At 42.2% G+C, this 23,219-nt stretch overlaps 2 protein-coding genes and 1 pseudogene across 3 annotated transcripts; all 3 read left to right on the forward strand.

Moving 5' to 3' along the window:
• Positions 1-2,255, forward strand: LOC310945631 (natterin-3-like). Its single transcript, XM_083911783.1, has 2 exons — positions 1-90; positions 1,030-2,255. Exons 1-2 carry the CDS (start codon positions 30-32, stop codon positions 2,130-2,132), a joined length of 1,164 nt encoding a protein of 387 aa, XP_083767909.1. The 5' UTR covers positions 1-29; the 3' UTR covers positions 2,133-2,255.
• Positions 2,256-12,512: 10,257 nt separating this feature from the next.
• LOC310945892 (natterin-3-like) lies at positions 12,513-13,294 on the forward strand (annotated as a pseudogene). The gene has a single exon. The product of its transcript is annotated as a natterin-3-like (transcript).
• A 3,249-nt stretch (positions 13,295-16,543) lies between these two features.
• LOC310945893 (natterin-3-like) lies at positions 16,544-17,536 on the forward strand (the record flags this gene model as incomplete). The annotated part of the gene is made up of 1 exon (XM_083912150.1): positions 16,544-17,536. The coding sequence occupies one exon, from the start codon at positions 16,544-16,546 to the stop codon at positions 17,534-17,536; it is 993 nt and encodes a 330-aa protein (XP_083768276.1).
• Positions 17,537-23,219: the final 5,683 nt, after the last annotated feature.

Genomic DNA, 23,219 nt, shown 5'->3' on the forward strand with positions numbered 1-23,219 from the left:
TGCACATGAAGCTGTGAGTGCTGCTGCTGATGGCCCTGCCGACTCCATCCTCAACCAGCCCAACCAGCTGTGAGAAGGACGAAGAACCAGGTAAACTCAAACTGCCATTTCAGTAAGAATTTCCATGCTGTTCATTTTTTTTCAAAGTTTCTCATTTATGCATTGGGATGAGGATAGCATTTGCTTTTGCATAAACTGTAGAGAGCAAAACTGGTTTATATGCTGTTAAGAGTGACCAGTGGGAAAAAAAAACCATTGGCATTGTTGAAAACTGAAACATTGGGATTGAAACACAAGGACTGGAAAAAGATGCACTGGCACTGAAACAAGTTCCACTGACTAAGTGAATAAAACACAGGCATTAGAAATGTTTTTTCATATTTTTGAATGACAATCTTTTGAGCAACCGATAATGGAAATGTTTTTATGGGGTTATATATATTTACCGGGATCATACTTGTATGATATTGTTAGGGCTACCTTAGCTTGTCTTCACCCAAAGAAAGACCGTATAGGTCAAATCTGCAAACTGCCTATGAAGACCCATATTTTTGTTTGTTGCTCGGCGGTGATCTCTAGTGGTTGTCATGAGGAAGTAAGGTGACATAGTTAAAAGAGCCTCAAAGTCTGTCAGGAGCATAGACTGTATAACATAGATGGATATAGCCATCTTGTGTTTTTGAACCAACCAAGAAGGAAAGCATTTTCTTTTTTCAGTTTTGTTTTTAGTGGTCTTTTTAATGCTAACATTTACTGTCACCGTTCTAGGTCCATAGTTTTGCAGTGGTGCTTTTAATTTTTAAATATCTGTTCACTGAAAATCACTTGTGTGGAGACAAACCATGCAAATGGTTTTGATTTATTTTGGGGCGAAGGGCTTAGCAATTGGTCAGATTGGTTACTTATTGTTTATTTGCCCTATAAAGCATTAATTCAGAACTTTTGTAATATATCAATTCATTACTGATGTCACTTAGTAACAGTGTTTGAGAAAAAAATATCTGTGCATTTTTCCTTTCTTTTATACAGTCCTGGACACAAGTCTGGAGAACGTAGTTCCTAAAATCCCTAACAATTCAACAAACCCAGCTATAACGGCCACAAGAGCTGTTGTTCTCCGAGGGACTGAGAACAGTCTGAGCCGGTCTTCCTCGATCAAGATGGATAAAACCAACCTGGAATGGCAGACCTTTGATGGATCTCTCCCCAACGGAGCAGTTTCAATCTACAACGGATATGTTGGACGCACCGACTACGTTGCCAAATATGGGTCATCGGCCGGCTTCTACAACCCTGACAAGGGTCCTTACTGCTACTACCCCTATGGAGATAAAGAGCATCAAGGCTCCCCATTTGAGATCCTGGTAAACAAAGACAACTTTGAGTTTTTGGAGTGGAAGGACGGCTCCTACGGTTCAGTGCCTGAGAATTCAGTCAAGACCGGCTCCAGCAAAGACTTATATGTTGGGAAGAACAAGTATGGTCTTGGGAAGGTGCATGTTAGACATGAGGCCTTCTTCCTTCCCTGGGAAGGTTATGAGTATTGGTACAAGTACTACCAGGTCCTGACCTTTAACAGAGATGTAATCAGTGAGCACATATCTGATGTAAAATATAAGACTGATGATCTTAAAAGCATTAAATATCCTCCTGAGACAATAAGAAAATATGTCCTCACCAACAGTGACTGCCGACCAGCAACGCAGACAGCTACCATCAAAAAGACAGTCCATACTGAGCAAAGATGGGACTTCAGCGCTTCCCTCACAATAGGCATCGAGACTACCATCACTGCCGGAATCCCCTTAATTGCCTCTGGACAAACCAGCATTAGCGCATCGACAACCTTCCAGTACACAAAGGGGGCCACTATTATTGAGTCGATTGAAGAAGAAGTAAATGTTCAGCAGGAAGTCCCACCCAACCACACCTGCACTGTCCATATGGAGGCAACAAAGTACAAGGCAGACATCCCTTTCAATGCACGTGTCTGCCGTACCTACAGAAATGGGGAGACCACATGGACTTCCATCACTGGGACCTACAATAAAGTCCGGTATGGAGAATTCAGGTCTGTGGTGGATCGATGTCAACCTATTCCTGGTGCCAAGGCCTGTCCCTTAAATAGATAATGGAAGAGGAACCATGAGATACAATACCTGACATATTGTGATGAAAGGCTTAAACCTGAAAAATTAAACCTGTTTTTGTTTTACATGATTTAACATATATTATAACCATAAAACTACTTGACATTTAACCTTTTATTCAGTTTTTCAACTAATTGTTTTACAAGCAACCAATCAAATTAATCAAATGTGCATTTGATTGTTTAATTGTTTCTTTTATAATAAAATTAGATCCAAACTAAATCTGTGTCAAAATCACTCAAATATTCGATCGCTGTCAGGAACAGCAGCATGGCAATGGTATAAAAGAACTGTGGATGAATGAGCCATATAACTGTCTTTATCACTTAGAATTATGTCTTTATTTTGAGTAATATTGTTGTTCAGTTAATCACTCACAATTATTCAGTTTAAAGCTACATGAATGAATATCATGTTTATATATATATATATATATATATATATATATATATATTACTGCTGTCAGTTAAACGCGTTATTAACGGCGTCAATTTTTTTTATCACGAGATTAACTTCTTTTTGGCCTCGCAATCTGTGTAGTTTGTGTCACACACTGTTGCGACAGCTGGTAATGATAAGAAAACTACAACACCACACCGGATCTAGCTAGACTGTAAGCAAAACAACAGTCACGCCGGCAAAAGAGTAGGAGGTTACATTTTGAGTGGATGGTGAGCGCGAGACGCAGAAATGGATGCCGATACGGTTCAATTGACATGACCAAAGTGATCTGTGTCTTTTGTCGTTGCGAACTGAGCAATCATCGTAGCCCGTCAAGTCTGAAATATCACTTGATGGCAAAACACACAAAGCTGATGTGAATTCTCCGCTCCCTCATCGTAACCAGGCGACAATAGATGATTTCAGACAGAAGCACTTGGATACCGCAACTAAGACCAAACTTACTGCAGCCATAGCTAAATGGGTGGCTACTGGATGTAGGCCTTTTAATGTTGTGGAGGGCGAGGGTCTAGCTGATATAATTCACATAGCATCCAACGACTGGACCTATTAATTGCCTTCGAGTGCCACAATAACAAGCCACGTACAGAAATTGCATGAAACGGAGAAGGCTAAGGTACAGCAGGCAGTGGAGAAGACAAAAGCAGTCGGCTTACCTTTATTGGTAAGCTAACTGTTACCGTTCATTCTTTCTGAAATAAGAGGCTGGGTTGATGATTTATAATGAGCAGTAGCCTGACTGCTATGTTCAAGGCAAACTTCCGAAAATGAAAGTATTAAGCCATGGCTTAGTTTACCTGATGTGCACTTTATAATTTAATTATTTGTACCACAAAGACCATTTGGATGAAGCAATCCACTTATCCACTTTTGATAAGAGCAATAAAATGAGAAAAAAATAATGGGCCAAGAAGAAATCAAGGGACATTTACAATAGATAAAAAAGTGTGATTAATTGTGATTAATTGTGAGTTAACTATGACATTGATGCCAATAATCGTGATTAAATATTTTAATCGTCTGACAACACTAATATATATATAATTAATTAAATATATTTCTATGTACTCATCTCTTTTGAGTAGAATATATATACCATATAAATACTAACAAGGTATTTAAAGACAAACTTAATGTGTGCTTATGAATAAAAAAATGTCATCAGTATTTCATAATCATTCAAATTTTTGTGCCATTGATTATATTGAGATCTGCCTAAACAGACTCTTTAAACTGGCTTTGAATAATTGAGTAGTTTCTTTCTGATACTTCTGTGTTTCTCTGTTTTCTTTAATTCAACATAACAGCGTGTTACGACAAGTTGAGCGCAAAACAAGCTTTCCAACAATGAGAATTCACAAAGAATAGATTGCGGCTGCAGATAGCACCATGGATTGCACTTCACTTGCAACTGTTTTCTAAAGGTCTGATTCAGAAAATATTCTGCACTAATGATCTTTAAAGTTTTACAGCTGAGCAGGTGTAACGCAGGCGTATATGATGTGAGTTATAAATAATTAAAATGATGTAATTTATAATAAAGGTGTTTAGTTTAAATCAATTACATTTAATTTTCAGGCGAGAGAGCAGTCGCTAAAACCAAGAAACCACAATATATCAACAGGATGTGAACTGATATTTATTCGGTGAATAAAATCAGATTAAAATCACAGTTTAAGGTCCATAAAATCATAAGAGGCGAGAGCTAGTGAAAGAGGGTCTGAAATGTTAAAATGACGCTAACTAAGGGGGGCGGTAAAAAGTCCAATAAAACAGTTTGGGGGCTTATCTGCAGGGAGAAGGCGGCAGCATATGCCGGCAGGGGTGGCTCGGTCGCCGAGGGAAAGAGCCACACGTCTTTTATTCGGTACCCGCTCTCTTGAATCCTCCGCTCTGCATCTTCGTCCTCTCCTGGCACAGTCTCGAGCTATCAGAGGCAAGGCGGCAGTCACTGCACTTTTACACAGTTATTGTGAGTTACAACAGTTATTGTGAGTCGCGCTTTATTTTTCAAGGCCGCAACTCACGCAGAAGGGCAAGGTTTCACTAGCTGATTCATGCCGCTTCCTGCCGCTTCACCTGCTTTGTCCCCCCTTCGTCTGCTCTGTGTCTTCTTAAAGGACAGTGTGAGTCTTTCCGAGGTGCAATGATTGCATTTGGGAGTGTCACCACTAGAGTAAGGTTGTTTCAAAATAAAAGCACCCACAGTCCCAGTGTACACAACATGCAATAACACACAATAAAAATACACACTAAAAGCAGACATACAACTTAAAACACTGGGAGTTTAAATACACACAATAAAGACCACTACCTTACACATGTGACACTCTCTAATTTTGATCACTGTTTTTTTTTTCACAAAATAAAGCTTCTTGTTGAAGTGCCTTGTTATTTAAACAAACATGCTAGTACACTAGTGGTATAGCCACAGCTGATATTCTATCAGATTCTGAAAAATAAAAAATAATACATCAGAACAAATTAAGTATTTATTATTAGTTCTCTAATTCTGATATCCATTGTATATACTAGATCAATGAAACTAATTGGTATTTAGCTTTGATTCCGTTTTAAACCAATTCTTTGCAAATTAATAATTGTAATTTATGAAGATTTGTTTATAATGGTAAAGTTGGCCTCAACATTCTCTTAAATATCTCATTGATGTTAAATAATGTCAAACTCTTCTCTTGTTCCGGTTCCGGCGCTGTGTAAAGCGGCAGCCAGCAACAGTTGCTCCCTCTCCTTTCCGCACTTTTTTGCTATTTTATCTTATTTTACTGTCTTTTTATTAGTACTTTTTCCTGTAAGTCGTAGTGCTAACCTTAGCCAACTATGTTCGTGAACTTTCTTACGTGTTTTTTGTCCGTTTGTCTCATTCTTGGACGCAACAATGCGGCGGCTCCATTGTTTACACCCGTGAACAGCTGTTGTTGCTAACACCAACGGCGCTAATGCGGGAGAGGCCTGATATCCCCAAAGAACTGAGGAGAAAGTACAGGGGATGTAAGGCTGGACGTAAACAACGGGAAAAGAAGAGGAGATATAAACCATCTCTCCCTTCCATCACCATGGGGAACGTGAGGTCGCTGGCTAAGAAGATGGACGAGCTGGCGGGCCTGGTGAAGACTCAGTGGATGTATCGTGTGAGCAGCGTGCTGTGTTTCACGGAGACGTGGCTCCACGAGGACATCCCGGACTCGAACGTAACTGTGGACGGCTTTCAGACTGTTCGGGCGGACAGGAGTCACCGTGAGAGTGGCAAGAGGAAAGGTGGGGGACTTGCTATTCTTATTAACAACAAGTGGTGTCATCCTGGACACGTTACTGTAAAGGAGCGTGTGTGTAGCCCGGACATTGAGCTGCTTGCCGTGAGTCTGCGGCCATACTACCTGCCGAGGGAGTTTTCACACGTGATCGTTCTGGTTGTTTACGTTCCTCCGACTGCAAACGCGGCGCGCGCGAGTGACGTCATCCACACCGTCGTCGCGGGACTTCAGAAACGGCACCCAGACGCATTCATTGCAATATCTGGGGACTTCAACCACATCACTCTGGCTGCAACACTGCCCACTTTCAAGCAGTTTGTGGACTGTCCCACCAGGGAAAACAAGACACTGGACCTGCTGTATGCTAATGTTAAGGAGGCTTACAGCTCCACTGCCCTTCCTCCTCTTGGAAGATCAGATCACAACCTCATCCATCTGCAGCCCCTGTATAAGCCCCAAGTCCAGCGGCTTCCTGTGACCACCAGGACTGTGAGGAGATGGTCACAGGAGACTGACGAAGCTTTACAGGGTTGCTTTGAACTCACAGACTGGGATTTGCTCTGTAATTCACATGGGGAGGACCTTGATGATCTCACGGACTGCATAACAGGGTACATCAATTTCTGTGTGGACAGCGTTGTTCCTACAGAGACTGTACTCTGTTTCCCAAATAACAAGCCGTGGGTCACCAGAGACATCAAGGTCCTGTTGAATGCGAAGAAGAGGGCCTTCAGAGAGGGGGACAGAGAGCAGATGAGGCAGGTCCAGAGGGAGCTGAAGGAGAGGATCCAACAGGGCAAAGACACCTACAGGAGGAAGCTGGAGCACAAACTCCAGCAGAACAACTTAAAGGACGTGTGGAGCGGCATGAGGAGCATCACTGGCTACAAACCATCTGGTAGCCAGACGGTAGGAGGGGGTACTGAACGTGCCAATGAGCTAAATCTGTTCTTCAACAGATTTGATGAAAGGGCTCTGGACCACCTCCCCACGGCTCCTCTACAACCACCCACCTCCAAACCTCCAACCCTGCTGACACCTCCACCTCAATTCCTTCCTGATTTTGCACTACCTGCCTACCTTGTTCATGGACTTCTCAAGTGCGTTCAACACCATCCGGCCTGCTCTGCTGAGACGGAAGCTGACGGCGATGCAGGTGGACCCTCCCCTGGTTTCCTGGATTACGGATTACTTGACGGGTCGACCACAGTATGTCAGACTGTAGGACGGAGTGTCTGACACCGTGGTCTGCAGCACTGGAGCTCCACAGGGTACTGTTCTTTCCCCCTTTCTGTTCACCCTGTACACCTCAGACTTTCAGTTCCTCTCTGAGTCCTGCCACCTGCAGAAGTTTGCTGACGATTCTGCAATTGTTGGCTGTGTCAGTGAGGGGAAGGAGGAGGAGTACAGGGGCGTTGTGGACTCCTTTGTCGACTGGTGTGCAGCTAATCACCTGATTCTAAACGCCACCAAGATTAAGGAGCTAGTGGTGGATTTCCGCAGGAGTAAATCTGCCCCCACACCCATCTCCATCAACGGCGTGACTGTGGATGTTGTCCAGGATTACAAATATCTTGGAGTATACCTGGACAACAAACTGGACTTTTCCAAGAACAATGAGGCTGTTTACAAGAAGGGCCAGAGTCGTCTCTATTTCCTGAGGAGGCTCCGGTCATCTAATGTTTGTAACACCATGCTGAGGATGTTCTACCAGTCAGTGGTAGCCAGTGCCATCTTCTTTGCTGTTGTGTGCTGGGGCAGCAGACTGAGGGCAGCAGACGCAAAGAGGATCAGTAAGATCATCAGGAAGGCTGGCTCCGTCCTGGGGGTCAAACTGGACTCTTTGGTGGCAGTGTCTGAGAGGCGGATGCTGTCTAAACTGCACAGCATCCTGGACAATAACTCTCACCCTCTCCACCAGCTGCTGACCTCCAGCAGAAGCACATTCAGCCATAGACTCATTCTCCCCCGATGTAATACTGAACGCCGGAGGAAGTCTCTTCTTCCGGCGGCCATCAAACTTTATAATTCATCTCCCCCCAGTCAGGTAAGGAACAGTGGAGACACTGTATCCTGAAATTATCACTTTGTCACTTTATACCATCACTGCACCACTTTATTCAGTTGTACTGTCACTTACTTCAGTAAGTAATGCTGCTATACGACACTGTCACTTTATACCACCACTACATCACTTTATTTATTTATTAATGGTTTACTGTAACTATCTGCTGATACACTTACTGTGCTTTAGGACATGCTGCTACATTTCACTGTGGTTTACCGTAACTTACTTAAGTACGAAATGCTGCTACACTCCACTGTGCCATACTGTCACTTAGTTCTGTAGGACATGCTGCTACATTTTTAACATTTTTAATATTTTTAACACTTATAACTTATCGCTCCTTCTCACTTATCTAGTTTGTACTTATTTTATTTCAATCTGCTGCTAAACTGCACGCTGCGTATTGTTGTATATTGTATATACCTACGCTTAACCACGATGTCTGTTGCACTCTGTCACACTTGGTTCATTGCTTGATTTATCTGACGTTAGCTTTATTTTGATTTGATTTATGTTTATGCTTATTGTTACTCCGATCCTTTTCCACCTTTGTATTGAAACTGTTGCAAAATAATTTCCCTCGGGATAAATAAAGCTTCTTGAATCTTGAATCTTGAATCTTCTCACTGCCTGTCAGTTGAAATAAGCAACATAGATTATTATTTTTCATACATTACAATTGAAATTTCTCTGGAAGTTACATAATGGCTTGAATAATGTTAACTTAATATTCAACATACTTTATACATGGTGGGTATTAATTTAACTTCTATATCCAAGTAGTTGCTGTTACCACTCGCTGGAATTGTTGGGTCGTAAATCATGAATAGGTAAACCATAAGAACAGGTTGCGGCAGTTCAGAAACGTTAAGATTCAATGTATCTGGTTTGAAGTACAATTCAATTCAATTCAATTCAATTTTATTTATAGTGTCGAATCATAACCAAAGTTATCTCAGGACACTTTACAGAGTAGGTAAAGACCACACTCAATGACTTATTTAGGATTTACATAGACCCAACAATTCCCCCGTAGAGTACGGTGGCAACGAAAACCTTCCCTTTAACAGGCAGGAACGTCAGACAGACCCAGCTCTGTGGAGGACAGCCATCTGTCTTGACCGGTTGGGGAGGAAGAAAAGGAGAGAGCAAGAGAGAAAAGACACACAGATGGACAAAGAGAGACAGACAGACACACTTCCAGAGATGCAAGCAAAGCCTAACAGTAACTTTAATATTTATGTAATGTGAATATAACGTATATGTTAATACAGTTAATACTACAGAATAGTAGAAACAAGCACAGCTAAGGTGACAGAATATGAAAATGATAATAATTATGGTGGAAAACATGATCAATGATGAGTAGTGGCAATAGCAGCTACGATACAGCTACAAATTTTATAGTTTATTAAACTAGTGATAGTATATATGAGTAACAGTGATAGTAGCAGCAGGAAGCGTCATGCAGGACCACGGCAGCAGGCACCACCACGATCGGCAGAGACCTGCGACAATTCAAATCTTTTTGGGGGGTATCTTTCATACATTATTACTATCAGCCTGTGAATGTTCTCATTTGTCCAGGTCATCATTATCCCCAAAGCACTTTCAGTCAAGAGCAACTGGACTTGGTTATTTGTCTAGGAAGACATTTCACCTCTCATCCAAGAGGCTTCATCAGTTCATGTACGCATCTGACCAGGCTGGGACTGGTCCAACTAACTGGTGAGGAGATCCAGGTATTTAACCTCTCACAAGGCCGATAATGTCACTGGAACCCTTTGTGCTCCAAGTGCCAACAGCCGTTTAGCAAAAGCACTACAGAGGAGGAGGTCTGAGATACCACTTATCTCCAATTTACAATGCTGCCCTTTCATCCCTTCCCAGGAGATTCAGAAATCTAACCTCAAAGAACAACTGTTCACCCCAACGACTGTCGTTAAGACTCAATAGAGCACTAATGAAGTCGAGACCTACTTCCCAACAACAACTGTCACTCTAACAATGGTCCCTTTCCACCTGTTTCCCCCCGATGAATAGGGATTGAGTGTCTGTTTTGGCTTTCCTCCTGAAGTCTATGACCAGCTCCTTTGTCTTGGAGGTGTTCAGGACAAGGTTATTGTCTGAACACCACATTGACAGCTGCTCCACCTCGTCCTGGTAAGCCGACTCATCTCCTCCAGAGATGAGCCCCACAACTGGGATATCATCAGCAAACTTGATTTTGCCGTTGCTGGAGTGTGCGGGGGTGCAGTCATGCATGTAGAGGAAGTAGAGTAGGGGGCTCAGCACACAGCTCTGAGGCGAGCCGATGTTTAGGCTAAGGACTGTGGAGATGTGGGGGCCTACCTCCACCCTCTGGGAGCGGTCCGACAGGAAGTCCTTCGATCCAAAGGCAGACGAAGTTGGATATTCCCATTTCTAAAAGTTTGTTCTATTAGTCAGTTGGGGAGTATGGTGTTAAATGCTGAGCTGAAGTCCACAAATAGGAGCCGCGCATAGCTCCCCTGGCACTTCAGGTGGGACAAAGCAGCATTGAGAGCTGTGGCGATAGCATCCTCTGTGCACCTGTTGGTTCTGTAGGCAAACTGGTGAGGGTCAAACCTGGATGGGAGATTTGAGATGATGTGTGTATGTAACAGTTTCTCAAAGCACTTCATGATGACTGGGGTAAGTGCTACTGGACAGTAGCCATTAAGGCTGCTGATGGAAGTCTTTTTTGGGATTGGAATGATGGTTGAGGACTTGATACAGGGAGGGATGGTACCCTGGGACAGAGACTGGTTAAAAATGGTGGTAAAAACCCCATCCAGCTGGTCTGCACAATCCTGGAGCACCTGTCCCGAGATGCCATCCGGCCCTTTCACTGTCTTCGGCTTCACCGCCCTCAGCGTGCGTCGCATCTCGTGCTCCTCCACTGTGAGAAAGTGACTGCTGTGGGCTGAAAGATGTTGTGCGGCTGTGTCCTGTAAGGTTACCTCAAAGTGGGCAAAGAAGTGGTTCAGTTCCTCTGCCAGTGAGATGTTACTGGCATCAGCCGAGGTGTTGTTCGGTCGATAGTTGGTGATGTGCTGAACCCCCTGCCAAACTTGCCTGGAGTTGTTGCTCTTGAAGCAGTCCTCAATCTTCCTCTTGTAGTCAGCCTTGGCCTCCCTGATGCCTCTCTTCAGGTTGGATCTGGCAGTGCTGTATAGCGCTGCATCACCAGCCCTGAAAGCGATGTTTCTCTCCCTGAGCAGGCACTGCGCTTCTTTTGTCATCCACGGCTTCCGGTTTGGGTAGACCCAGATGTGCAGGGTCATGTATTCTGACTGACCAAGGTGAGGAAGTGGTTTAGCCCTGTTTAATGTTGGAATAAATTTTGTCTAGTGTGTTGTCTCCCCTGGTAGCACATTTAACATGCTGATGGAGTTTGGGGAGTGCAGTCTTTAAATCTACACGATTAAAGTCCCCAGCAATGATGTGAATAGCCTCAGGAAATGAACTCTGATAGCTGCTGATAGTGAAATATAAATGTCAGAGTGCCACATGGCATTAGCATCTGGAGGAATGTACACAGCTGTTAGCATCACAACGTTAAACTCACAGGGCAGATAAAAGGGCCTGCACTTGACAGTTACATACTCCAGATATGGCGAGCCGTGGCTATTTGTTGTCCTAGTATCCATTGTCTTCAAGAGATTATGAGTGAGTCCACCATCAAACAAACATGAATGCCATGAATGAATGAATCTTCCTGCTTCTGACTGTGTTTGGGTCCTTGCCCTCCACAGATTTAGTTGATTTTGTTCTGGGTTTCATCTGCAGATTGAGTTTTCAGTGTTGGCTGCTGTTGGCCCTGCCGGCTCTCTCCTCAGCCAGCCAAACCAGCTGTGGCAAGGATGACAAACCAGGTAAACTCAAACTGAAAAGTGCAAGTAAAACAAACTAACCTAAAAATAATAGTGTAAATTGAAACAAAACTACTTGGTTAGGTTCAGGAAAAGATCATGGTTTGGGTTTTAAAAAGTATGTTTATAGTCACATAGGTAAAGTACACCAGTTAAGTTGATGCAGGTAGGAACAACGGTCTCCTGAGTAAAAATGTCACACATCCTCCAGTGAATGGCCGTAATCAGTGGTCATCAGCCTATTACAACACTAGACATGCCGTTATGGGATGCTGTGACTCCATAAACATGAAAAAGTTAGCTCTGTTTTGGAAAAAAGATACAACTCTCCAAATTCTATAAATTAGTTTCATAGTATATATACAGGGCTTCAACAGGAGGAAGTTAAACATTTTACTTCTTGTTGTCCACTGGCCAGTCTTGCCTTATTGACATTGTTCCTATCTGTGCTCTTTTCCTCTCTTTTATACAGTCGTGTTACTGGATCCAAGTCTAGAGAACAGGGTTCCTAATATCACTGCTGACGGATCGACAAATCAAGCTCTTCCAACTCCTCCGGAGATTGAGAAAGAGCTGGGTCAGCTTTCCTCGATCAAGTAGGATCAAACCAACCTGGAATGGCAGACCTTTGATGGCTTTCTCCCAAATGGCGCAGTTTCAATCTACAATGGATATTGGACGCATTGACTATTTTTGCCGATTGGGGTATCAAGCTGGCTTCTACAACCCTGACCCTTCCTACTGCCACTGGACTTTGTTCGGGATAGTGTTTCACAGTTCCCCATTTCAGATCCTGGTGAACAAAGACAACTTTGAGATTTTGGAGTGGAAGGATGGCTACTATGATTCAGTGCCATAAAATATAGTCAAGACCAGCTCCAACTATAATGTATATGTTGGGAAGAACAAGTATGGTCCTGGGGGGGTTGAAAATGAGGCCTTCTCCCTTCCCTGGGAAGGTAGTACGTATTGGTACAGAACCTACCAGGTCCTGACCTTTAACAAAGACATATATAGTGAGCTCCTGTCTGAAGTCAAGTATAAGCCTGATGGGATTGAACCGTTAAGTATCCTCCAGAGACCATGCGCAATTCTGCCATCATAGACTATAAATGCCGACCGGTGACAGGGACAGCTACCCTCTTAAAAGCAAACCAAGTGCAACAAAAGTGGGACATTAGTTTTTCCATCAGAATCGGCATCAAGACTAGCATTACTGCAGGAATCCCCTTGATTGATGAAACAGGTATTGAGTTAAGTGTGTCAACAACGTTTCCGTTTACCAAGGGGACCACTTATATCGAGACGACCACCCACACTGTTTCTGTTCAGCACATAGTCCCACCAAACCACTCCTGCAAGGTCACTATGGTGGGATATAAGTACAGTGCAGACACCCTTTACACTGCACGTGTCAGCTGCACCTACAGCAACGGGGAGACCAGATGAACATCCCTGCTTTGGACCTACAGTAGTGTCCAAATGGGAGAAGTCCGGGCCGTGGTGGATCACTGTGAACCTGTACCTGATCCCACATCCCCTGTGCCTGAAAAAATGATGGATGAGGCACCATGAGATACAGCACCTGACGTATGTTGGAGACACATATTATAATCAAAAGCTAGAAATTAAACAAGCTTTTAATGTTTTCTTCAGAATTTTCAACTAATTGTTTTCCAACTAACAAAGGGAATTCATGAAAATGTTTAATTTTTTTACATATAAAATAAACTTCTATCCAAACTAAAGCTGTGTAACAGTCACTCAAACATTCAATCACTGAATGTTATAGATAGTCAGGAACAGCAGCATGACATGGCTTAAAACAAGATGCAGATGACAATCTGGACAAAATCGCTTAGGTAGTTATCAGTCACTGAGCTTCTCGATAGGGATCACCTCACCATGACAACGGATATTCAGCGTCAAGGGGCACTTTCTTTGTGAACCCTAAATCTTCAGCTTTAAGCCAAAAAGAGTCTTTCTGGATTTTTCAGCTTCGACAGCTTTGAGTTAGGTGAATGGGAGAGTCAGTTGGTCACTTCAAAGCTCCTGGTGAATACTGGAATTTGATATAAACTTATAGGGTAACTTCACGCTGTTGACTAAAGCTTAATTTCTCAGACCAAGATAAAATAAGCTTGTTCTCAAAAACACGAGCACTAAATTAGAAAGACATTTGACTGATTAATAAAATGTTATTAATAAAATAAAACACTGAACTTCGTTGAAACAAAGTTAGGCAGAAAGTTACTTAAAATAAAGACAAAAATAAACCAAATAGATGTTACAAAATAAAAACTGTACAATAGACAAGACTAAGAAGGAAAAAGTTAGGAGTCTGAAAACTGAAGAGACAGCTTGGGCTTGCTATCTTTAAGTCCAAAGGTGTGGCTTGGATAATGAGATGCATTCATTTTCCCACTTAAACTGGAAGAAACTCCCTCTTTGTCTCCAAAGACAAGAGTACAGTTTTCATAAAATATACAAATCAGGCCAAGTGTAGGAATTTAACAGTGAATACACACACACATTAACACATAATGTTAACTTTCTCTTAGTTAATAATCCTGTAGTAATATTGTCAATGACACAATAACATCAAATAATAACATTTTCACATGTTTAAATAATAATTAAATAACTAAATCTATTTAGATAATGTGTTAAAATAAGATCCTCAATGATAATACAGGGTATGATTGAATGATACATGCATATAGACTGGGACAAACTTAAAATATAATCCTTGGTGGATCCTTAATTTCAATACTTACATGATCAGGTTTAATATCACAACAATTCTCTAACTATGACGTTATTTGTCCTAGAAAAAACAAAGTAATTTCAAACAACACAAATTTCTTTACAGATGAATAAAATACACATTAGAACAGTTTTGACTTCCTTCAATAGTTTTCTTTAAGAACATATTAAAGTGTGAGTCTCTGGTCTTTTTATCTGTCAGATAAGGAGTCATAAAAAATGTCAGGTTTCTGTGAGGAAATGCGGGGGTCTTGAGTTAGAGGCACTCTTCAATTATTTTGAGGTTCCTCCAAAAGGTCAAAAGGTCCTGAGGGTGGAGAAGCACAGAGGGGCCAGTTGAGTTCAAAACACATGTCCACTTCTGAGAAAGAATCAGAGATTTCTGATCAGACTGGCATCTAGGGGTGTCATCACAAATTATGTCCTCATTCCTAGATGACGACCTAAAAGGGCAATGAGTCCTACATATTTCATAGGTTAATCACCTCTTAAGTTTATTTTACCTGGGAAAGGAAAAGGTCCACTTTATGTTCTGTCGTTTTTCTCTTTTTTATCATATACGTTCTTTTTTTTTTTAAACTGGGACATCTCTGTCTGTAAAAACTGTTGAATAAACATGATAAACACTTCCTATTTTTAAATTACTTCATTCATTGTCTGCAGCATTTATTCTAGCCAGTGTGCAAACTAGGGTTTTGGGGAAGCTCTTGCCTGACTGACTGTGACTCTTGCTGCAAAGAAACATTCATAGCTCCAAGCATGTAAAAACAAGCAATCAGGGGTTCAGTGTCTTGCACAAGGACAATTCAACATGTGGACTGGAGGAGCCGAGGATCGAACCTCCAACCATATGGTTTACGACACAACCGCTCTATCTCCTGTGAGTGTATTTCTTCATTTGGGACTATTCACTTAAAAGTAAATCACAAAACCCTATAAAGACTGTGACCTTTAGTCAAGTTAAAGTGGAGATTGCTGAGCAGACACGTAGCATATACAGTGTCAGGTTATCAGGCTGGTCAATGATTTACAGACAAGTTGAAACTGACATGAATATCTTTGATCTTTTATTGAATGTCTGGGTTTACTGTGCACAGCTGCTGATAAAATTGGGTGAACAGGCTTCAAACGGAATGATCAGCATTTAAGCTTTTGCTTTCATCAGGTGGATGTCTGTTAAGGGCCTTTCAACACAGGTAGTAAAGATTACTCTGACTAGCGTCTGCCACAGTTGATAATTAAATACATATTCCGTCAGCTAAACGTCCCCACCCATCCTAATCTCCCCACCTACATGTCAATACCAAATCAGCTCTGCAGTACTTATATCAGACTCTTTACCCAGTTGCTGACAGTTGGCAAAGTTGCAAAGCGCCTTTTCTTAATTTCAGCATCTGTTACCTGTCATCTTCCCGTCACCTGTTGCCTGATCCCTGGACTTCTGACCCTTGTGACTGTAAGTTTTTGGAACATAATATAAATCCACTGGACTGAGGTTGTCTGCCTGCTTTTGTCTGTCTTTTTCTGACCTTGAGGTTCCTAATTTCATTCTTTGCACCGAATAAAACGTATGACAAATGATACAGTATATGCAAGCAAACACTGCCTCTCCACTCTGTAAATCATAGGAGCAGAGGATATTAATAATCATGTAAATATAGTATAAACATGTGGCGACATCCAAAGAAGGACAGTTTGGCTACTTCTAAAATTCATGACAGCAGACAGTCAGTTACTGACTTCCAACAGGAGGGAGCAAGAACTTTTTATAAATGATTCAGTTCTTGATCAGTTTTTGATTTGCCCTATGAAGCATTTATTAAAAACTTGGCTTAACTAGCTTTTGGAACACATCGATCGATTACTGATGTATTTTAGTTTTCTTAAACATTGTTCCTGTGCCTTTTCAAAGGGAACGAGGACAACCTCACCATGGACCAAACCAACCTGGAATGGCAGAACTTTGATGGATCTCTCCCCAAGGGAGCAGTTTCAATCTACAACAACTACGTTGGACGCACCGACTACGTTGCCAAATATGGGTCATCGGCCGGCTTCTACAACCCTGACATGGGTCCTTACTGCTACTACCCCTGTGGAAATAAAGAGCATCAAGGCTCCCCATTTGAGATCCTGGTAAACAAAGGCAACTTAGAGATTTTGGAGTGGAAGGACGACTCCAACGGTTCAGTGCCTCAGAATTCAGTCAAGACCGACTCCGGCAATGAAATATATGTTGGGAAGAACCAGTATGGTCTTGGGAAGGTGGATGTTAAAAATCAGTCCTTCTACCTTCCCTGGAAAGGTTCTGAGGATTGGTACAAGACCTACCAGGTCCTGACCGTTAACAGAGAAATAATTAGTCAGCACATATATGATGTCAATTATAAGACTGGTGGGGTTAAAATTATTGAGTATCCTGCAGAGACTCTGCACAAATCTACAATCACCAACTCTGAGTGTCGACCGGTGACACAGACAGATACCCTCTCAAAAGCAAATCAAGTGCTGCAAAAGTGGGACACCAGTTCGTCCACCATATATGGCATCAAGGTTAGCGTGACTGCCGGAATCCCTTTTATTGGCAAAACAGGTATTGACGTTAATGCAGCAATTACCTTCCAGTCCACCATGGGGACCACTCTCACAGAGACAAACACCCACACGGTTTCTGTTCAGCACATAGTCCCACCAAACAGCTCCTGCAGTGTCCGTATGGTGGGATATAAGTACGGGGCAAACATCCCTTTCACTGCACAACTCAGCCGCACCTACAGAAATGGGGTGACCAGATCGACGTCCATCACTGGGACCTACAGTAGCATCCAAATTGGAGAAGTCCTGGCAGTGGTGGATCGCTGTGAGCCTATACCTAATGCCAAGCCCTGTCCAGTACAGAAGACTGGAAGAGGTGCCAAGAGATAAAATACCTGACATATTGTATGTTGGATACCCCAAACATGTAGTGAAAAGTTCAAAATTAAACCTGCTTTTGTTTTGCATGCTTTAACATATTTTATAACCACAGAACTACTTGGCATTTCACCTTTTATCCAGGTTTTAAACTATTTGTTTTCAAAGCAACAAATGACATTCGTGAAAATTTGCATTCAATGTTTTGTTGTTACATATAAAATAAACTTCTATTGCAACAGAAACTCAAATATTCAATCACTGTATTTACAGACAGTCAAGAACAGCTGCATGAAAATGGTATGAAATGAATGAGTCATTAAACTGTCCTTATCATTTAGAATTGTGTCTTTATTTTGGGCAAATTTGGAAAAGGTTGCTCAGTCACAGCTATTCAGTTTAAAGCTAAATGCACATAGTGAGTTTCATGTAATGTAGGAATATACTGTATGTACTTTATATAATTATATATCCCTGCTGGTTGATTATAATTTAGTTGTTACAAGAACTCAGTCAAAAAAGAAAATAAGTTGTCTGATCATTTCAGTGTCAAACATTAACAAGATCAAAATGTGTCTTCATGGATCTACAGCTCATGATGCAGAACAATTAAACTGAGTGTTTTCATTACATTTGATTTAATATACAATCGAAATATATAAATACTGACAATTAAAGTGTTTGAACACAAACTGCATGTGTATGCTTATGAATAAAAAATGGTATTATTATTTTTTAGTATTTAAAAATTCTCATTCATATTTTGTTGCCATTGATTATATTGAAATCTGCCTTTAAAGACTCTTTAAACTGGCTTTAAACTATTTAGTAGTTTATGTCTGATACTTTAGTGTTTGTATGTTTTATTTAACTCAGCATAACAGCATGTTACAACAAGTTCAGTGCAAAGCAGCACTTGACAGTGTTGAATACACTGCATGTTAAGCAGATATCTGCAGCTGCATCACACCCACTACTCTCATCTGAAAAGTTACAAAAATGGATTGCGGCTGAAGATAGAACCATGAATTGCAATTTATTTGCAAGTGCTATCTCAAGGTCTGAGTCACAGAAGATTCTGCAATAATGACATTTGCAGTTTTGCAGCTGGGTGCACTAAGGTATTTGGATTGTACACATTATGTCCAATCCAAATACAATACTGCTGGGCTCAGGATATTTGAATTGGACATGGAGGACAAGGCCATGTCTCCACAATGCCTTATGATAGTTGGCTGAAAATTTGGATTCTCCATCTCCCATCAAAGCCTGTGCACCAATTTTGAAGTGAATCTGAGGAAGTCACATTTTGAGCCTCAAACACTAACCGGGCTCCTGTGAACTCCCGAACCCCCCCCCCCCCCCCCCCCCCCCCCCACACACACACACACACACACACACACACATCCCTTCAAAAACTGACAGGACTGGTCACTGGAGGTGGGCAAGAGGACACTTTTCATCGGGGACTCCAACCTTTCCCGGATCCCAACCTCCACAGACTCATATATCCAAGTGGACTGGTAGTCCGGAGCCACCTTTCACCATATCACAGCTACTCTTAAAAAACTCCACTCGGACTTATTCTGTTACTCTGTTCTTACTGGTCCACCTGATTCTGTTAGTTATGTTAATTTATGGTATTAATGCACTACTCCACTTTATTCTGTCTATCAGGTCTTATATTGTATCCATCACAGCACTATGGTCACTTTATTTTTCAGTATTCATCTGTTACACAGAGCTAGCACATACTTAGACTGCTGTTTTCCTGCCATGCACTATCACTTTATTATTTAGCTTATAGTTGTATATTATATTTATACTCTATTACTGCACTATAGTTCTGTTTACGTCTGCTCATTACACACATGTATCATGTCTGACCTCATCTGGATCCGATCACTGTCCACTTATATCTTTTCTGCACTACAGTTCTGTTTATACCTGTTTCAACAGTCTACTGCATGTTTACATTGTTTACATCTTATACACCCGCTCACATGTCTGCTTACATCTGATACACACATGTCTTTCTACATCTCACGCCGACGATGTTCTCTCTATCTAACCTGTACTAACACACTAACATCCTGACACTTATTCTACCTGTACTAACACACTAACATCCTGACACTTATTCTACCTGTACTAACACACTATCATCCTGACACTTACTCTTCTTTCACACTTTATTCTTGTGTTAGGTTAAAATGTTTTTTGTATAATTGCACTGTCGTGATTTGCTGCTCTGTGTGCCTTGAATTGCCCCCCTGGGACAAATAAAGTTTTTTGAATTGAATTGAATTGAATTGAATTGGACACACAACACTCACACTCTGTCACACTGTCTTTCTGAGCACGAACCCTTATGTAACCCAGTTGAATAAGGTAATTAACTGATAGAACCTAAGATCAAACCTTAACGTAAACTAAATGACTGTGTTTAATGTAACAGCATGTCATAATAGCAGTTACTGCTCAATTTATCATTTATTCTGTGTGTACTGCTCCTTTAGCAAGTGCAGTGGTAACAGCCAATCAGGTGACTGCAGCGCCTCTTGCTGGAGAGAGGGAGAATAATTAGAGCAAGAGCAGAAGCTACAGATGGCAGATGGAAAAGACTAGAACGTGAGGAAAAGAGGAAATAAATAGGAGTAAAAAGTGTGTATTTTGAGGTTTTACACCTTGTTTCTTTCATTTTTGGAAGGATATCGTACTCAGCTGCTGTTCACGTTGCTGGGTTCTGTTTCTTTCATTTTTGAACAAGAATTTGGTGAGTGGAAAAGTATATATTTTTTTCCAGTGCGTGTGTTAGCAGGTATCCCTTTTGTCGTATGAGTTCAGTGTGAAGGAGATATTACTCGCAGCTAAGCTAAAGCAGTCTGAATAACTGCCATGCTGTGTATTTTGTGTTATTATTTTGTGCATTGTATAGTTAAGAGCTAAAAAGAAAACGGTGCATACACGATCAAGTCTGCCTCGCGGCAGAGTGGAAGCGAGCGCAGTGCCGCCATTTTAGGGTGCGGGTTGGATTTAAGTTGATAATTAATCTGTATTTCAGTACTAGTACTTTATTTTCATTTAATTTCCTAATTTATGTAAAGCTAAAATTCTGCATGTGCATTGCCTTGTTGAATGGCAGGTCAGGTTTTTTAGTCGGAATCGCTGATGTGTGAATACCCCCCTGGAGCTGTAAGAAAAAGATGGCGAGCCACCCATAGGAGAGAGGGAGTTGGAGTGGATGATCACCTATTGTGCAAAACTCACCTGCACACGTGGACAGAGACACTAACATCAACACTGGGATAGCGGTAGGACACGACTGACAGGTTTTGCAGCAATACAAGGTGGATTTAATTTGAACTGATAAACGACAGGGGAGATCTGAGTTATTGGTTATACTAATCTGTGAAATCGGATTGAGTTGTATTTTGATAAGTTTTCTTGAACTATGTTTTATTTTGTTTATTCATTTTTCCTTATTGTGTTAATTGGTATTTTGTATAAAATGAGTTGAAGCTTAAACAGAGCTGGTTAAGCAAACCAAAGAGAAAACAGTAACAGAAATAAACTCATAAATAGGTCTAACTAAGATAAAATGAGCACTTGAACTGAGTAAACTCGAAATAGGTATCAGGAACTAAACAACCAACATAAGAAACCTAAGTACAAATTTATCTCAGCTCAGAAAGGCTGGATTAAATCCAAATAACATAAATAGGGATAAAGAACCTAATTTTTCTGAACTTAGATTTAATAATTCATGTCTTGTATGTGTGTGAAAGTGTTTGGTACCAATTGTTCTTCTGACGTTCTCTACATATAAAAAGCCGGCAGTTAAAATTCCCTCACTGGTCTGTGGTCTGTTATTCTTACACTAGTACCAACCACTCACCTGAACCTAGACTCTGGTCCTATACTTAAAGTGCTACACTTAACTATCACCAAACAGATACAACAAATGACTGATTTCCAAACGCACCCATCAGTTCACTTTTCAACCACTTATCCAGGGCTGGGTCGCGGGGGCAGCAGCTCTAGCAGGGGACCCCAAACTTCCCTTTCCTGGGCCACATTAACCAGCTCTAACTGGGGGATCCCAAGGCGTATCCAGGCCAGTGTGGAGATATAATCTCTCCACCTAGTCCTGGGTCTTCCCAAGCCGTTTCACACTCAGCTGCGAACCGATCCAGTGAGTGCTGAAGGTCACTGACGATGCCATTAGGGCCACATCATCTGCAAAAAGCAGAAACGAGATCCTCAGCTCACCGAACTACAATCCCTCCCCACCACGACTATGCCTTGATATCCTGACCATGAAAATCACAAACAGGATTGGTGACAAAGCGTACCCCTGGGGGAGTCCAACCCCTACCTGGAAGGAATCCGACTTACTGCTGAGGATCTGGGAGGAGAGACACAGCTTTCGCTTTGAGTGTACACAGATGTGAACCCCTCACCCCATACTCCTGCAGCACCTCCCACAGTATATCCCGGATCTTCTCCAGATCCACAAAGCACATGTAGACTGGATGGGCATACTCCCAGGCCCCTTCCCGGATCTTTGCGAGAGTGAAGAGCTGGTCCGTCGTTCCACGTCCAGGACGGAATCCCCATTGTTCCTCTTCAATCTGAGGTTCGACTATAGGACGGACCCTCCTTTCCAGCACCTTGGAGTAGACTTTACCAGGTAGGCTGAGTAGTGTGATACCCCCGTTATTCACACACACCCTCTGGTCCCCCTTTTTAAACAGGAGAACCACCACCCCGGGCTGCCACTCCCTTGGCACTGTTCCAAACTTCCACGCAATGTTGAAGAGACGTGTCAACAAAGATAGCCCCTCCCATCATTTCTGGACAAATCTCATCAATCCTCGGGGCTTTTCCACTGTAGAGTTGTTTGACTACCTCAGTGACTTCCGCCAGATATATTGACAATGATCCCCCATTAGCCTCCAACTCGAATGGTTTTCCAGAAGCACCTTGTTGCCGCCCAAAAGTCCTTCTCCATGGCTTCTCTGAACTTCACCCACACCCCCTGCTTTGCCTCTGACACGGCAGAGGCTGCAGCCCTTCTGGCCAATCGGTACCTTGCAACTTCCTCCGGAGTCTTCTGGGATATCATATCCCGGAAGGACTCCTTCTTCAGTCGGACAGCTTCCCTGACCACTGGTGTCCACCACGTTGTTCAAAGGTGACCGCCCCTTGAGACACCTAAGTCCTTGAGGACACAGCTCACCGTCTCAGCTTCTGCAATGGAAGCTTTGAACATTGCCCACTCTGGTTTCAATGCCCCCAACCTCCACAGGGATGCCAGAAAAGCTCCACTGGAGGTGTGAGTTGAAGATCTCTCGGACAGGGGCCTCCTCCAGACGTTTCCAGTACACCCGCACTACTCGTTTGGGCTTACCTGGTCTGTCTACAATCACAAAATTGATCATCGACCTTTGGCCTAGGGTGCTCTAGTACCACGTACACTTATTAGCATCCTTATGTTCGAACATGGTGTTCGTTATAGACAATACGTGACTAGCACATAAGTCTCATAACAGACAACCGCTCAGATTTATATCAGGGAGGCCGTTCCTCCCAATCACGTCCAGGTGTCTCCATCATTGCCCGCATAGGCGTTGAAGTCTCCCAGCAGAACTATGGAGTCCCCTACTGGCGCCCCATGCAGGACTCCATTCAG

This window comes from Echiichthys vipera (assembly GCF_963691815.1).
Source record: "Echiichthys vipera genome assembly, chromosome: 4".
NCBI classification, from domain to species: domain Eukaryota; kingdom Metazoa; phylum Chordata; class Actinopteri; order Perciformes; family Trachinidae; genus Echiichthys; species Echiichthys vipera.

Excerpts from the sequence above, each read along its gene's own strand:
- LOC310945631 (XM_083911783.1), top strand. The coding sequence starts at position 30 with ATGGCCCTGCCGACTCCATCCTCAACCAGCCCAACCAGCTGTGAGAAG. Across the intron at positions 91-1,029 it reads TGAGAAGGACGAAGAACCAG|TCCTGGACACAAGTCTGGAG; the intron begins GTAAACTCAAAC and ends TCTTTTATACAG.